Source organism: Mangifera indica, unplaced genomic scaffold, assembly GCF_011075055.1.
Source record: "Mangifera indica cultivar Alphonso unplaced genomic scaffold, CATAS_Mindica_2.1 Un_0049, whole genome shotgun sequence".
In the NCBI taxonomy this organism is placed as follows: domain Eukaryota; kingdom Viridiplantae; phylum Streptophyta; class Magnoliopsida; order Sapindales; family Anacardiaceae; genus Mangifera; species Mangifera indica.
Genome location: NW_025401141.1, coordinates 22,961 through 38,446, shown reverse-complemented (window position 1 = coordinate 38,446; position 15,486 = coordinate 22,961). Strand labels below are relative to the sequence as shown.

At 35.9% G+C, this 15,486-nt stretch overlaps 3 protein-coding genes across 3 annotated transcripts; all 3 read left to right on the top strand.

Annotated features, from left to right (window-relative positions):
* Positions 1–4,768: 4,768 nt before the first annotated feature.
* LOC123206793 (exopolygalacturonase-like) lies at positions 4,769–6,660 on the top strand. The gene is made up of 5 exons (XM_044624038.1): positions 4,769–5,110; positions 5,247–5,573; positions 5,646–5,935; positions 6,018–6,246; positions 6,340–6,660. The coding sequence occupies exons 1-5, from the start codon at positions 4,892–4,894 to the stop codon at positions 6,559–6,561; spliced, it is 1,287 nt and encodes a 428-aa protein (XP_044479973.1). The 5' UTR covers positions 4,769–4,891; the 3' UTR covers positions 6,562–6,660.
* Positions 6,661–7,574: 914 nt separating this feature from the next.
* LOC123206774 (multiple organellar RNA editing factor 3, mitochondrial-like) lies at positions 7,575–9,495 on the top strand. Its single transcript, XM_044624012.1, has 4 exons — positions 7,575–8,095; positions 8,199–8,296; positions 8,888–8,953; positions 9,084–9,495. The coding sequence occupies exons 1-4, from the start codon at positions 7,740–7,742 to the stop codon at positions 9,188–9,190; spliced, it is 627 nt and encodes a 208-aa protein (XP_044479947.1). The 5' UTR covers positions 7,575–7,739; the 3' UTR covers positions 9,191–9,495.
* A 2,100-nt stretch (positions 9,496–11,595) lies between these two features.
* On the top strand, positions 11,596–14,294 carry LOC123206769 (stress protein DDR48-like). Its single transcript, XM_044624005.1, has 2 exons — positions 11,596–13,164; positions 13,836–14,294. Exons 1-2 carry the CDS (start codon positions 11,818–11,820, stop codon positions 14,007–14,009), a joined length of 1,521 nt encoding a protein of 506 aa, XP_044479940.1. The 5' UTR covers positions 11,596–11,817; the 3' UTR covers positions 14,010–14,294.
* The last annotated feature ends 1,192 nt before the right edge of the window (positions 14,295–15,486 follow it).

Genomic DNA, 15,486 nt, shown 5'->3' with positions numbered 1-15,486 from the left:
TACCTACTTGTTCCTGGTGTTATATTTACCAAGCTCGAAAGAGACAATACCCTAATTATTATATTTACCGAGGTCCTCATAATGAAGGACCTGCTCCTGTTATCACTAGGTTAATGCAGCTAAGTTCTACGACAGGGTCGAGTGTGAGGTGTTTTAGAGAAGATCCCCACAAGGCCTTCTGTTATAAATAACCAATAATCTTCTGTTGTTGTATGTATTGTCTCTTTTGAGCTCATGCATGTCTGTTGGCGAGTAACAGGCTTTGGTCTGTACTCAATACTTTTACGATATATATACACCATTATCATCAGAAAAAGAAACTGATAAATCGGCTGAAATTTCACAAGTGGGATATAATTTTCTTCCCACAAGATGTCGACTGTATCTAGCTTTGTATATGACTATGAGCTGAAGGCAAACCACACATAGTATCAATTTGCAGTAACACATGTCAGCAGGCTAAGCTTGGAAATCAACAGTACTGCCACTTTCAACTAAGTTTTGTGACATTATTCACTACAGACTTATAGAAGATAAGGTTCTCTGACTGTGTTTGCGTTCAAAATATCTGAACTCGTTAAGTCGTCATCATTCTGAGGCTTGTTATTGGACCAAGTCAAATCTGCATATATTCATGCATATCAATATGGAATTTTAACCCCAACAAACTCAGGCATTCCTCATCACAAATTCGGAAGACTATATGGGACCATTTAAAAATTCTCTTGAATTTACGTCTCACTTACGCATAGGAGGAAGAACTGACATGACACATGCTTCACCATATGCATCTTAAAAGTATCCTGCCATTTGCAACCGCTAGTGACCTTGCATGCCTTCTCTATTCAGATAAAGAATATTATTTTTTCGCATCTCAAAAATATGAACTTACGTATGCTAATGAATTTCCACACGTACTGGCCTACGCCACAAGACAAATTCTCTTAGCAACCTTCTGAAAACTCTTTATTATCTTAACCTCTTCATCATCTCTCAGATAGATTAATGAGAGGGGAGGAGAGGAAGATTATTGTCTTCTACTTGGAATATATAGTTGATAATACATGAATGAAATTAAACGGAAATTCTATGATCAAATATTCATCTCTCCGGAGTTATCATGTATAGATCAACTTCTAGTTACGATTGCCACATAAATTATATAGTCTGCAGTGAAAAGACAAGGTTCTAAACAATCCATTTTGGAGCATCTTTTATCTTAAATGATTGACAAGACCTGACTTTTGTTGTGTAAAGAATAAAGTGAAAAATTATGAGATATTAATAAACTCTATATACTATAAGGAATGCACAAGACTAAAGTGCCCTGAAGTGCAGATCTTTTTTCTATTTAATCTTAACCAATTAATGCTGGAAATCTAACTGGGTGATATTACTGTAATGTTTTGAATGGAATCGTAGAAGGTTTAAGAATATTTGGAAGGCCAATTTGCTTCTTTTTTCGGATAGCTTTCCCACAGTACTGAAGTTGCAAGATATCTATTCTTAATAAAGTGAGATCTTTGTGATGATTTCTATATAAAGAAACCTGACTTCTCTTCTCTGTACCAAGATAAACACAACAAGAACTTACTCTTCTTTGTAAACTTACACTGCTAATCAATGGCTCATCAGGCAGATCACTACAACCGCCTTGCCAAGGTTGGCAGGGAGGGCTTTGCTCTCTTGGAGGAGTTGGACCTCAACCGCCGGCCGAAGAAGTCTGGAAACAGGCATCAGCAGCCTCCTCAACCACATGATTTTCATCAGCCTGCTGCTTATATTTACCGCGGTCCTCAAATTATCACGGTGATAGAGCCCGTTATAGATTGCAACCAGGCAGCTCAACTCTACGGTGGCGTGGTGATTGTTGATCATCATAGGGCAAGAAAACAAATTCCCAACGATGGTTTTTAAGCTTTTGGTTAATTTTCTTCAGAAACCTGCATGCTTAATAGCCTTAATACGCCATGTAAAGTATGCATTAACCTGTACAGGTTTTCTTGGTGTCCCAAATTTAAGGAGTAGAGATTGTGAAAGTTATACTAAATCTGAAACTGAGTATGTAATTATGTTGAACTCTGTAAACATCTAGTGCCATATTATGCCCTCAAATTATGTAGTTGTTATATATGGGCTGTTGTGCCTGTCTTATAATTTTGTCTCTCTTTTATACAAACGATGAGACTAACTTACATAAATTTACTTGGTTCGGTAAAGAATCTTTACGTCCGCAATTGTATTAAGCTTCTTAGTAATTTTTATACGTACAAAATACAAGAGATATGTTTATTAAAAAAAAAATTACTACAGCATAATTACAAACAAATCTCTCAAACCTCCACAAGAGACGTTGTTGACTTTCGACCGACCCTTTAAAGATATTTATTGGTATGATTTGACTGAATTTACAGTTTAACTTTAAAAGTTACATGTACTTCAAACTTACTCAATGGTAATTTTTGTAGGCTAAATTCAAATATAATATATTTAATTAAATATTTAAATTAAAATAATTCAAAAAAATTTAATACATATAATTTTATTGTTTAAAAATAAATACATTAAAAACATCATTAAATTACCGGCAATTCATCTAGGGGTAGATTTGGGTTGGATTGAGCTCAAACACTTTTTGACTCAAGTTCGGTTGAATTTGGCTTGAGTTAATTGAGCCAAAATTAAGTTTGGTTTGGATAAAATATGGTTCAGTTCGGTTTGGTTCGAGTTTGATTTGATCTCATAAGTTGAATTAATGGTTCAAATTTGAAGTTCGATTTAGCTTGAATTAATTGTTTAAATTAACGGTTCAAAAGTATGGCTTAGATTCATAATTCAAGTTTGTGGTTCATTGACAAAATAATGTCGTTTTACAAAATTAGTATTCAAAATTTTTGATTTGAGTCATAAATTCAAGCCGAATCAAATAATAAATTTGAACTATCAATTTGAACTACTGAATTTCAGTTAAATCGAGTCACGAATTCGAACTACTGATTTGAGCCATCAAGTCAAATTTGAGCCGAACACCTCTTAACTCGAGTTCGGTTCAAATTAAAAAATGAATTAAATTTTATAGTTCAAATTCAGTTTGAATTTTAATTAAAAAAATTTAAATTGAGATAAATCAAATCAAATCGATTATCGAGATTGGGCTGAGTCGGAACATATCTAGGCCTAAATTCACATTTTATTTTAATTGAATATGGAAACATTTTTATCCTGAAAAGGCAATAACTTTGAAGGTAATTTTTTTATATTTAACAAATTTCATACCTTTTATATTAATTTCCTAAAATATTTTATTACTTTATAAATCAAATATACATTGAACTAGTGGTAACTACATAAACTGGAGTAATATATATTGAACTATTGATTGTCAAAATCCTTCACCAGATTCCATTTTCAGCCACTAAAACGCAGCAAAAATGCAGAGAACTCCTCTCAACTTATCCTTCTTCCTCATCCTGGCAGCCATTCTTTCTGGTTTTCTTCATGGAGCAAGATCAAGGGAGCTAGCAGAAATGCCGGCTAAGCCACTGCAAAACCCGAATGAGTTCTTGTTTTCAAATAAAGCTGCAGCTCGATGTTCTAAGGGCCCCGACTGTGTTGACAAGTGCCCTTCCATTTGCACCAGTGTATACTGCGATAAGGGCGATTGCTTTTGCGTGGCGGCTTTATCGCCTACTGTAACTCTTCCTTGTAAGTGACGTGAAAGGATTCTTCAATTATTGGATTGATTTGGGATATAATCCGATACGGATTAGATTTCATATGCGAAGAATTACATTTTTATTATAATAAAATGATGGAATTTTCTATTTATTAAAAAATAAAAAAGTAATAAAGGAATCGATATACATATAACTAATCCCCATTTGTTTCACATTGATGGAAAGCAAAATGGAAACCCTTATCATATTTTTCATGATGAAAACTCCAGCATTAGCAAAAATAAAATGAAATCACGTATATATTTCCAAAACACTTAACAATGATGCAGCTACTTCCAGTACTAGAAACAAAACGAGCCCCTAATAAAATAGAATTCATGTGGCTGCATGCACCTGCATATTCGATTTCCAGAGTCTCGTGGGCTCATATTTTAAACAATTATAGCACAAATCTGTAAATATGTTATGAATGCGTTCTTAAGCAATGAAAAGAATAAGCAAATACAATGTATATATTTGGAAACATCTATATCAACTCCCCATAAATAATATCGGAAGATACGTGGATCTAATTTTAAGTAACCGATTGGATACTGAATTGATGTATCATTAGTGATCAAGTGTTACTCAAAATTAGATACCCAATTGAGCGCTTGAATTTCAGAAATGTATGCAAAAATACTTGAAGTCAAAATTATAATTTTTCGCCCATGCAAGGCTTTTGTCCTGCCCCTCTAGAATCTCAGAAAAAAAAAATGAATGAATTGAAATATTAGCAGATAAGTTCATGTGGTAAACGCCAGCAGAAATCTCAGAGGTCTGGTGTGCAGAAAGTGTACTGTATTTTCCTAAACAAAGATGCATAAAACCGTGTGTGTATCGAGTTCAGGTTCAGCAGCATGCTCCAGCCAGCCCCCAACTTCCACCGGAACCAAGAAACATGAAGAAGTAGCCCTCAAATGCTTCTTTTTACCTAATAAATTGGACTTTGTGGCGTTTTTATACTTGTTTTTGTTTTTCACACCCTTTTACATTATTAAATCACCATCGCTTTGCACAATTATAAAATATGAATAAACTATAATGTTATATATAAATAACTTGCAGCTTTCTCATTAACAATGTGTATTGACTTTCTGTATAATGCCATATGAGGTAAACAAGGCATTGAAGCTCTGCAGCCATTGTACCACGGAGCTTACAAAGTAATTAAAATGGTGGCATCCAGGATGTTCAGAAGTATAGCTATTTTTTATTTAACTTGTTTCCATATACCTAGTGCAGTCCAAGGCAAGTGTTCTTCAGCTCATAAATCCAAAACCCGGCCAGTACCAGCTCCTCGCCAACTGCCACCGGAACAAAATTATCCGAAAGCCATTTTTCATGTCACAGAGTATGGAGCAGTAGCTGACGGGGAAACAGACAGTACCTCAGTATGTTTCTTATTGTATTTACAGTTTCCATTTTGCTAGAACTTTTGGGTCTAATTTGTATTTTTATGAAACCTCAAGGTGTAAGAAAATGAAAATTATCGTTGACCTCTATAATCTTTGTGATGAAAACCTGTAGGCATTCTTAAAGGCCTGGGAAGCCGCATGTGATTATACTGGAAGCTCCACATTTTTCATACCAGAGGGAAAATTTCTTCTTGGTCCCATAACTTTTAGCGGCCCTTGCTACAAAAACCAGTCTCCCGATGTTCAGATCAGAGGGACTCTGCTGGCTGTGCCTGATCTCAGCGCCTACCCGGCTGATGATTGGATCGTGTTCGATAATCTTCAAGGTTTCAATCTCATTGGAGACCCTGATGAGCCAACTTTAGACGGCCAGGGAGGCCTAGATGCCTGGAAACAGGAAAGCTGCGTCCAGTCTGCAAATTGCAACAGATTGATCACAGTAAGTTTGTCTTCTGTAATTTTATTTAAAGGAACAGAGTTGAATAATTGGTAACCAAAACACATTATGCAGTCGCTGAAATTGTACAGAGTTTCAAATGGGACCATTAGCGACATTACAGTAACAAATAGCAAGGCGTTCCATGTTAGTTTCAATAACTGCGACCAGATGGAAATGTTCAATGTGAACATCAAAGCACCTGGGGATAGTCCAAATACTGACGGTATTCATGTTCATGAGTCCTCTAATATCAACATTGTTGCTGCTGCTATCGGGGTGGGCGATGACTGTGTTTCAATCGGACCTGGCAGCTTCAACATCTCTGTTTCTGATATTCGATGTGGTCCAGGCCATGGAATCAGGTACCAATTCTGCTTCTTATCTAGTTATTAGGGGTGAATTCGAGCAAAGCCAAAACTGAACAAATTTCTGCTATATGGGCAGCGTTGGAAGCCTAGGCAAATACAAAAACGAAGCAGATGTTGTGGGAGTTTTGGTTAGAAACTGCACAATGAGCAACACTCAGAATGGAGTAAGAGTAAAGACATTGCCAGGATCTTCGGCAAGCACTGCTTCCAACTTCACATTCGAGGATATTGTGATGATCAATGTGTCAAACCCCATAATTATAGATCAAGAATACTGTCCCTCTGGTAGCTGCCAAGATTCTGGGGTAAAAATTTCAAAGCAATTCTGAAAATTTTAAACTTTTTTGTCACATATACAGCTAACTGATCAATTATTGTTTCAATGTTTTTGTAATCAGCCCTCTAGAGTGAAGATCAGTAACATGAATTTCAAGAACATAAGAGGGACATACAATACACCAACTGGGGTGAGCTTGTTTTGCAGCTCTGGTGTGCCTTGCGAGAACATTCATCTGGCTGACATTAATATGCAATTCATCAAAAGGGAAACTCGAGACCAGGGCCACTTTAGTGTGATGGGTGTTGTTCATGGATTAGAAATTCTAACTTCGAGTTTCTAAGTTGAAATTTTTTTTAATCAACACCAGGTTTCGTACTCTGTAATCCCTGCAGTGATCTTTTCAGCTGTTGAAATGTCAGAATTATAGGTTTATATTTCACTTCAAATTTTTGAAACAAAAATATTATGTATACTATTTAAATAATACATTATTATATGATCAATATTAGACATAAATTAAATTTCATACAAAAGCGAAATTGCCCATTACAGAAACTAAATTAATATTTTGCAAAATATTTTAAAAAAAAAACAGCCTCCTACCATTGCTAAATAAATGAATATGATTGAATATTATGTCTTCCAAGTGATACGAATTTTATAATAAAATGGTGTATATAGACAACTTAAACACAACGGACCATAAAAGATGTAATTAAATGTATGAATGGGGTTATACATTACTTGCTTGAATTTTCATAACTCTTTGTCAACTGTTTCTAAAGCAAGTTACATGGAAGATGTTACTTTATTCTTATTTTAAAGTCACTCATTCATATAATGATATATTATTTGATTATCTAATTTGTTATTCAAAACTAAATGTCTATAATTTTATTGATTTTGAAATGATATAACTTTGTTTGTGATTAAGCTTTATCTAGACTAAGCACCATCGACTAATACTCATTAATATGGTCTCAAGTTTAATATCAAATTACTATTAAAGATGAATTTGAATCGAGTTTAGTTCAAACTATAGCTAATTAAAGTTTAGTTTGTTCAAACTAGTTAATCAATGATGCCGAAGAAAATTAAAAGTTATTGGAAAAAAGAAAAAAAAGAAGAATTATTGATAAAGCCATATTTGATATAATGACATTGACAAGAAATAAATCTCAAGCCTAGTGGATCAGGATCAAACTACATTCCAAGCCCAAGCCCAAGCCCACTCAGATCACCACGTCCACCTCTAGTTGCGGCTACCAGACACAAATTCTGTATAATTTTTGTTTAAAAACTGATGTTTCAACAGATGCCATTTTTATTAAATTCATGTATTAAAAAAAAAAACCAACAGAAAATGAATAAAATAAGTGCAAAGAAAATTAAGCCGGAGCCAAAACGGTGTCGTTTAACTACGAAAGTAAAATAAGTTTTGGCTCCCAGGCCCAGCGATAAATCGCTCCGACTGTAATCAAAGACCAAGAACAGAGAAGATCGAGTAAAGCAGCCAACATGGCGTTCATCGGTTGCCGGCGCACAATAACATCGGTCATTTCCCGAACACTATCTTCTCAATCTGTATGTCGTTTCTCTTTACCTCTTCTCGATAAGAACCCACTACTACAGCCCCAGATCTTCAAGAACTCAGTTTGCAGCTCGCCTCGTTTCAAAATAAGCGGGTCGGGCTACTCGCCTCTCAACGACCCTTCTCCCAACTGGAGCAACCGTCCACCGAAGGAGACAATCTTGCTCGATGGTTGCGACTACGAGCACTGGCTTATTGTTATGGAGTTCCCTAACGATCCCAAGCCTACCGAAGACGAGATGATCAACGCCTATGTCAAAACACTCGCTACTGTTTTTGGCAGGTACTGCATTGACTCATTTCTTTATTTTTTTTCTTTCAATTTGTGTTATTTTCTTTTATAATTAAGATAAAGTTATTAATTTTGTTATGGGGTTTTGTTGCAGCGAGGAGGAGGCGAAGAAGAAGATATACTCGGTGTGTACGACGACATATACTGGATTTGGTGCTCTGATCTCTGAAGAGCTCTCTTACAAAGTTAAAGGTATATGTATTGTAGTATTAGTCATTCATGTTGGTGGGTTTAGGGTTTTAGGTTTATTTTTATGTATTTCGAATTTGGGTTGTTTCATAATCTTATGAATTAAGTTTACAATTTTTGGGGCGTTCAGGGTATGAGGTTTTTTTATTTCACTGTATTTTGAATGTTTGTTGAATATATTTGTTTTTTTTCCTCTGTCGATTGATTTAATAATGTTGGGTGCCCAAAGATTTATGTTATGGAGTTCTTATGCATCCTATGTTAGTTTCAATATGGCTGCTTGATGGAATTCTCGTTGATTAGTTTTATTCAGTATAAAACGTTCAGGCTTTTGTGGTTTATTAGTGTTGGTAAGCTTACTCTTTTGTGGATGCAAATTAGGGGTAACAGTTGCTGAAGAATGATCTATTGTTTATCTCAAGTTCTGGATTTTTTAATGAATCAGCTTTGATTTATTTTCACTGGGTATTCTGGACGATTTATTGAATCAACATTGATATATTTGTCACTTGATCTTCATGATTTAGGCCTAGATGCATCCTTTTTTTCAATACACACTGGCTTGATTTTTCGTTGGATTTTTGTGGTGAATAGGGCTACCTGGTGTTCTTTGGGTTTTGCCAGATTCATACCTTGATGTCCCCAACAAAGATTATGGAGGTTGGTATTTCCTAAAGTTATGTTTATTGGATTTTAATGGAACAGGGCTACCTCGTGTTTTTGTTGAAGTTTATGGACCATGAAATTCCTTTTCAATCTTTTTTTTGTCTTGTGTCATATTGATTACTAGGTGATTTGTTTATCGATGGGAAAGTTATCCATAGGCCACAGTATAGATTCAATGAAAGGCAGCAAAATAGTAGGAACAGGCCTCGCCCGCGATATGATAGGCGCTGAGAAACAATGCAGGTTGAGAGAAGAGAACCAATGCAAAGACAGAACTGGTCTCAAAATCAGACTGCACCCATGCAGCAACCAATATCAATGAATAACCAGAATTCTGCTCAAGGTGGAGGGTCAGATTTCTAGTGAAGAAAGGATAGTTTGTCTAGAAACATGCTTCAAATTCTCAGATTAACGTTCATTGTTGCATTTCTTGTTTGGTGGATAACAACCAGGTTTTCCTGCTTTCTTTGTTTCATTGCAAATTTATGCATATTTTTGGTCATTAGGCAATCAAAAATTGAATAATTAAGTGGTCATCGTATTCTTAAATCCTTCCAATATGTTGTTTTCTAGGAGAATGCCTGCCAAATTGAAATGTGATATATTTCTTAATATATTGATGTCTACTTCAATCATCTGCTGACAATATGTTTCTGACACTTGAAGATTTCATTTTTGTAGTTTAGCTTTTACATTTGTTATAAAAATTTGAAGAGAAGCACTTCATGTAAGGGACAAACTCGTGAGACTGATCTTGTAAGTGTCCCTCTGGATTGTCCTGGTCCTAATTCCCATCCCCTGATAACATCCTTGAGCATGGAGATTATGAACCACGCAACTGTGTTACTTCTGATTGACCATCAAAACTCGGATAGGGTTTTCCAGCTGTTGAGTGTAAGGTCAGAATTATTAAAATTGTCAATGATTTGTGAGCTTGTCTTGTGATACTGAAGGTCTGTGAAGAGACTGAAACTGCATTTTGAAGTTGCCCCACGTCGGAGTGAGGAGAAATACAGTATATACCATCGGATAGGATATTTACTGTTAATGTATTATTATTTGGGTAAATGATTTGGTCGTTAATTCAAAATTATTCATTTAAATGATAACAAGTTAAATTGTTAGCATCTATTATTGTCCATACGTTAGTATATGAAGTATTACTTGTTTTTATACTTTCTCAGGTCACCTAATTAGGAATCGAGTCAAAATAAGAATCAATTTAAATTTGATTCGAATTTAAAAAATTCAATTTGAGTTAGTGATGAGATTGTTAAAGAAGTCTTTGAAAAACATCGAAGAAAAAGAGTTATTAAAGATGATGAAAAAGAGTTCTTAAATAAGAAATCAAAGAAGAGTAAAAGTCACTAGAAGTGATGGATATATTAGTGACTTTTTGATGATTCATTAGATTCGAATTGACTTGATTCAAACTTAAATTGGGTTATCTTGGAATGAGTTTGACTCATTGCAGGTTCTAATCCAACTACTCACATAGCTACCTAAGTAAATGCATACAAACAATTATGAGTTGTGTATTAGAGACGTTTGGTTTAGAAAATATTTTAGGCCATAAGACTATTTCCCACTCAAGGTATGTTTTTTTTTCCAAATTTCTCCTATTAATTTTGAAAATCTCATTTAACCACTCATAGGTCGTTAAACTTAACTGAGTCAGTTGGTCATATCATTTTTCCTCCAAAACCCTAAAAACTAACACTTTCCCCCCAACCCAAGTTTTTAAAAAATGTATTCCCCCCCTAGGGTTTCCAAACGTTTAGATTCAATTTTTCTGGTGACGACCGACGATCTTCAAGCACCTACTCTCCCTCTCTGATGGCCTTTCCTTCTGGTCGTATACTTCTGACGCTGTATGACATCGTCGTCGAAGAAGATGACGCCTAGGAGGGAAAGACGTCGCACGATCGGAAAGAGGAGATGTCGGGGAGGAAGAGACGTCGTCTGGAGATTGTCGGTTGTTGCCAAAAAATTTAATCCAAAAGTTCGAAAACCCTAGGGGGAAAAATGTTGTTTTTGAAAACTTGGGTTGAAAGAAAATTATTAGTTGTTAGAGTTTGGGGGTAAAAAAGAAATTAAATTTAAGTTTATTTTTAATATTACAGATAAAATAACGATTTTGCCCTTGAATCCGTCAATCTGACCTTTCTTTTAACAGTCCATGGATAGATAAATGAGTTTTTCAAAGTTAACCTGAGAGGGGGGGGGGGGGGGGGGGGGGGGGAGAGAGCTTGCAGAAAAAACATATCTTGGGTGGAAAATAGTCCTTTGGCTAATATTTTATTATCAAAATTGAAAAATTATTTCGAAGATGAATTATTTTGAGAATTATTAAATATAAATTATTATTATTATTATATTTGATAAATTTTGATAAAAATATATATGTATAAATAATTATTGTATTTGATTTGAGATAATAAAAAAATATTAATATATTTTTTATTTAAATGTTTTTTATTTAATTATTTAAAAATATTTTTATATTATTTTCGATGTTAATTAAAAATGAGAAAATTTGGAAAGAAAGAAAAATGAGTATTTTACAAAATACCCTTATAAGAGGGAAAATTTACTATCTGGTCCTACTAAAAATAGTTTTCAGGGTCTAATTCCAAATCACCTCAGATCAGAAGCTGTCCGAATTCCCACCGTCTCTCTCTGTTTTTTCTCTCCCTCCGATCTCTGTTTCTGGAGATCTCGTTTTACAAGGTATGTTCTCTGGCTAAACCCAGATCCGCAATTGCTATCACTTCTTCTTTAATTCATAAATTTCGCACATTTCATTTCATCTCTTTCTTTCATTTTTTAATAAAAAATTACAAATTAAGCAATAAACCATGAATTCCAATTACGGAAAACCTAAAGGTTCGACATCTGGTTCACTCAATAGCTTTAATTTTGATTTCGATCTGGGTATCGGGTCCGGTCGGCCCAAGTCACTTAATGACCAAAAGAGCGGAGCCACTTCGTCGTTTAAATCTTCATATTCGTCATCTACGACTACACAGACTCAGTCAAAGCCCGCGTGGCAGCCAAACAAGCCATCGTGGACTCATCAACCGGCACCGAGTCAATCCAGGTTGCAAAATGCACCCACTTCTATGGTGGGTGATATACATGGCAAAAGTTGGGCCGCTTCAGGCCCGGCTAAATCGAATTCTGGGATTGGGATTGGGATAGTTGATAAGAATCCGAATTTGTTTGGTGATCTTGTTAGCTCTGCTTTAGGTCAGGGCGAGAGTAATAGTAATGTTCCTTTGAAAAATGCAACACCAGTGGCATCGAATAAGAGTTCATATTCGATGGGTAATCTGGCTAATTCATTACCGAAAACAAGTAATGCATCGAAAAGTAGTGGAAATTGGGGATCTGGAGAGATTTTTGGGAGTTATACTGGTGGATTTAATAGTGGTAGTGGTAGTAATGTGAATCTGAATTCGAATGTGAATGTTAATACTAATGTTAATAAGAGTTCAAATCTTGGGGGTCCGCCAATGAAGAGCATGACTGGAAATGGGATGCGTGCCCATAAGGACCCTTTTGGTTCTCTGTTTGATACGGGATTGAAGCAGTCAGGTAGCCTTAATTCAGCTAGTAAACAGAATACTAAGAGTAGGGCTGATGATTCTTTTGGGGAGTTCCAGAATGCATCTAAACCTAGCACAACAACATTTCCTTCTAGCGGTTTTGCTTCAAGTAATAATGATTTTATGGGATCCAATTTAGAATCTGGTTTTGGGGCATTCAAGGATCATGGTTCTCAGAATAAGTCCTCTGGTCAAAGTCAAGGTACTGGTAGTGATCCACTTGACATGTTCTTTTCCTCATCATCAGCTGCAACAGGAAGTGCTGCTACTGTATCTAGTGGAGGGCAGCAGTTTTCAGAAGATGACTGGGGATTGGAATCTGATTTTGGAGGAGGAAATGATACTGGTGGTTCTACCACTGAACTTGAAGGACTGCCTCCTCCTCCAACTGGGGTAACTGGTCCTGCTGCAAAGAACAAAGGTATAGATAATCAAAAGGCAGGCCAATATGCTGATGCTATTAAGTGGTTGTCTTGGGCTGTTATACTTTTTGAGAAATCAGGCGACAAGGATGCTACAAAGGAGGTTTTATCGACCAGGGCTTCGTGCTATAAAGAAGTTGGGGAGTATAAGAAGGCCGTGGCTGACTGTTCAAAGGTATTATCAATCATCTCTTTCCTTTAGCTTCATTATTTCTAGCAGTTTGTTAGGAATTTTAATTTTTAATCTGAACATGATTGTTTAGTTTGCAAATAGGAATTTGTGAGTATGTGTTGGTTTTTGAATCATCTGAGCACTTACTATGTGTTTTCAGCATCAATAATCACAAAATTCTTATTGGTCTTTAGGGGCTGAGGAATTAGCTAGCTACTATTGGTCGGTATTAAATCTGTGAATATTAATAATGTTGAGAAATTTTTAGCTGTCGAATTTGGGTGTCAAATGAAGTAGTTTCTGGATCATTTTTATGTTACCAGCTTCTCAAATTTATTTAAAGCTTGACTCTGCTCACTCTCAAAGCTAATTGTTTATTTGCTCTCAGGAGCACAAATAGACCAGTTCTCACTGCCCTGGTGTTGTGCCAGTTGCCAGTTTGAGGCTTGTATTCCTTTTTGATTGGAATAGCATTCAGTTCATTCAGTTTCTATTCATTGATTAGTTCTGTTAATGCACTTAATTGACAAGGGCTGATTTAAACAATGGTAATCGGTAGAGTGATTCAAATTCATGTGTTGTTCCCATAGATTATGGGGATAATAATATATTTTCCTATAACTTTTCTTAATATCATTTGTGTGCGGCTTATTAGTTTGGAATTTTCTGTGCAGGTGCTAGAACAAGATGAAGCAAATGTATCCATTCTTGTACAGCGTGCACTCCTGTATGAAAGCATGGAAAAGTATAAACTTGGGGCTGAAGACCTGAGGACCGTCCTGAAGATTGATCCTACGAACCGGATTGCGAGAAGTACAATTCATCGCTTGACAAAAATGGCAGACTAGAGAGATTTTGGGATAATTTTTTGTTTGTGTTAGCTCCCTCATTTAGCTCAATACCTTTTCCCCTCTTACTATAGGAAGTGGGCAAGTATAGCAATTTTCCATGATATGTGGATTTCATATTATCATTGTGTCCTTCTGGAGGATTTTAATGTGCGTGATATCTTTTATTGTTTTGCGACTGGAAATGATTTTCCTTTTTTACCATTAAATGGCCTTCAGAATTTGCCGTAGGTTTGTCAACTGTACTGTATTTTTCATAGATATGAAACTATTAAATTCATTGCCGCCTTGTTTTCGTTTGTTTCTCTGTTTTCACTGTAACCTCAGGATTTATCTAGTATTACATAGTAGATTGAATCTCAGAGCTGTGCAGTTGGGAAATAAATGAAGTTGTTGATAATACAAAGAGGCCGTGTAATAAGTGAAGGCAAGTTTGTCTTAGTAAAAAGCACACCAGAGAAACTCTCAAAGAGTTGAGGAGACACATAAAGTATCAGATAGAAGTCGAATTTGAAAGAACATGGTATATCAAACTGGCCTGATACCGAGTGACGAAGATGTGGTCGGTTGTTGATAGCAAACAAACAGAGGCAGCCGCAATCACGATAAAGGTGTTGGGCTGAGCATCCATGGATGTTGAAAAGGTGCAGACGTCTAACTTGGATAAGTCTTGATGTTTGGAAACATTGCCACGGGCAGCACATTTTAGCGGTAAATGAAAGCAGCAGATATTTTTTTGTAGGTTGGTTCCAGTGGAGGAAGATGATGGACAAGCTGTAGCTGTTTGCAAAAGAGACGAAAGTATTCATGGGATCTAATAATTGATCGATTAGAAGTGCATAAGGGAGAGAGAAATGTCAAAGAATGGGGCGGCTGGATGTCGAAATCAAGACAAAATACAAATAGGTGTCGCCCACATATCTTATCTTTTGCCCTTGATACTGTTAAAGTGAGAAGAATGATGAATGGAATATCACAATATATGGTTGTAATTATGATTTTCCCTGTTAAAGATATCTGTTGTGTGGATTGGAATGAAGGCGGCTAGGTGGGAAAACCTCCTTGAACTGGGTGTATATAAGTCTGTAACAGTTGTTGAAGAATGGATGTATCTATAAATCCTTTAAGATCAGAGAGAAAAAAAGTTTATATGAGTCTGAGTTGGGAGGACGCGGAAACAGAAAGCGTTTCTTTGCAACTTTAGCCCTGTCTGTTTCCTGAAAGCCTGCGACATTTTGGTCCTTTTTCCTTCCCATGCTTTTATGCTACTCGATGAACGCTGAAGAAATCTGTGGTTTCCCCCACACACACCCTTGTCACTAACTATTGGGCTTGCTTCATTTAATCACTTAGTGCTTAACATGAAAAGGGGTCATTCCATTCCCCTATGTAAGTTACACTCAGAGTCTATCCAAAGTATTCGAGTTTGAATTCAAGTTTAGATTGTACTAATCGAGTTTGAATTCAAGATTGAGTT

Bases quoted from the DNA above. Each gene is read 5' to 3' on its own strand.
- LOC123206793 (XM_044624038.1), top strand. From the start codon at position 4,892: ATGGTGGCATCCAGGATGTTCAGAAGTATAGCTATTTTTTATTTAACT. The intron at 5,111-5,246 runs GTATGTTTCTTA...GAAAACCTGTAG, and splicing joins GGGAAACAGACAGTACCTCA to GCATTCTTAAAGGCCTGGGA. The intron at 6,247-6,339 runs GTAAAAATTTCA...TTTTGTAATCAG, and splicing joins GTAGCTGCCAAGATTCTGGG to CCCTCTAGAGTGAAGATCAG.
- LOC123206774 (XM_044624012.1), top strand. From the start codon at position 7,740: ATGGCGTTCATCGGTTGCCGGCGCACAATAACATCGGTCATTTCCCGA. The intron at 8,096-8,198 runs GTACTGCATTGA...GTTTTGTTGCAG, and splicing joins CTCGCTACTGTTTTTGGCAG to CGAGGAGGAGGCGAAGAAGA. The intron at 8,954-9,083 runs GTTGGTATTTCC...ATTGATTACTAG, and splicing joins CCCCAACAAAGATTATGGAG to GTGATTTGTTTATCGATGGG.
- LOC123206769 (XM_044624005.1), top strand. From the start codon at position 11,818: ATGAATTCCAATTACGGAAAACCTAAAGGTTCGACATCTGGTTCACTC. The intron at 13,165-13,835 runs GTATTATCAATC...TTTTCTGTGCAG, and splicing joins CCGTGGCTGACTGTTCAAAG to GTGCTAGAACAAGATGAAGC.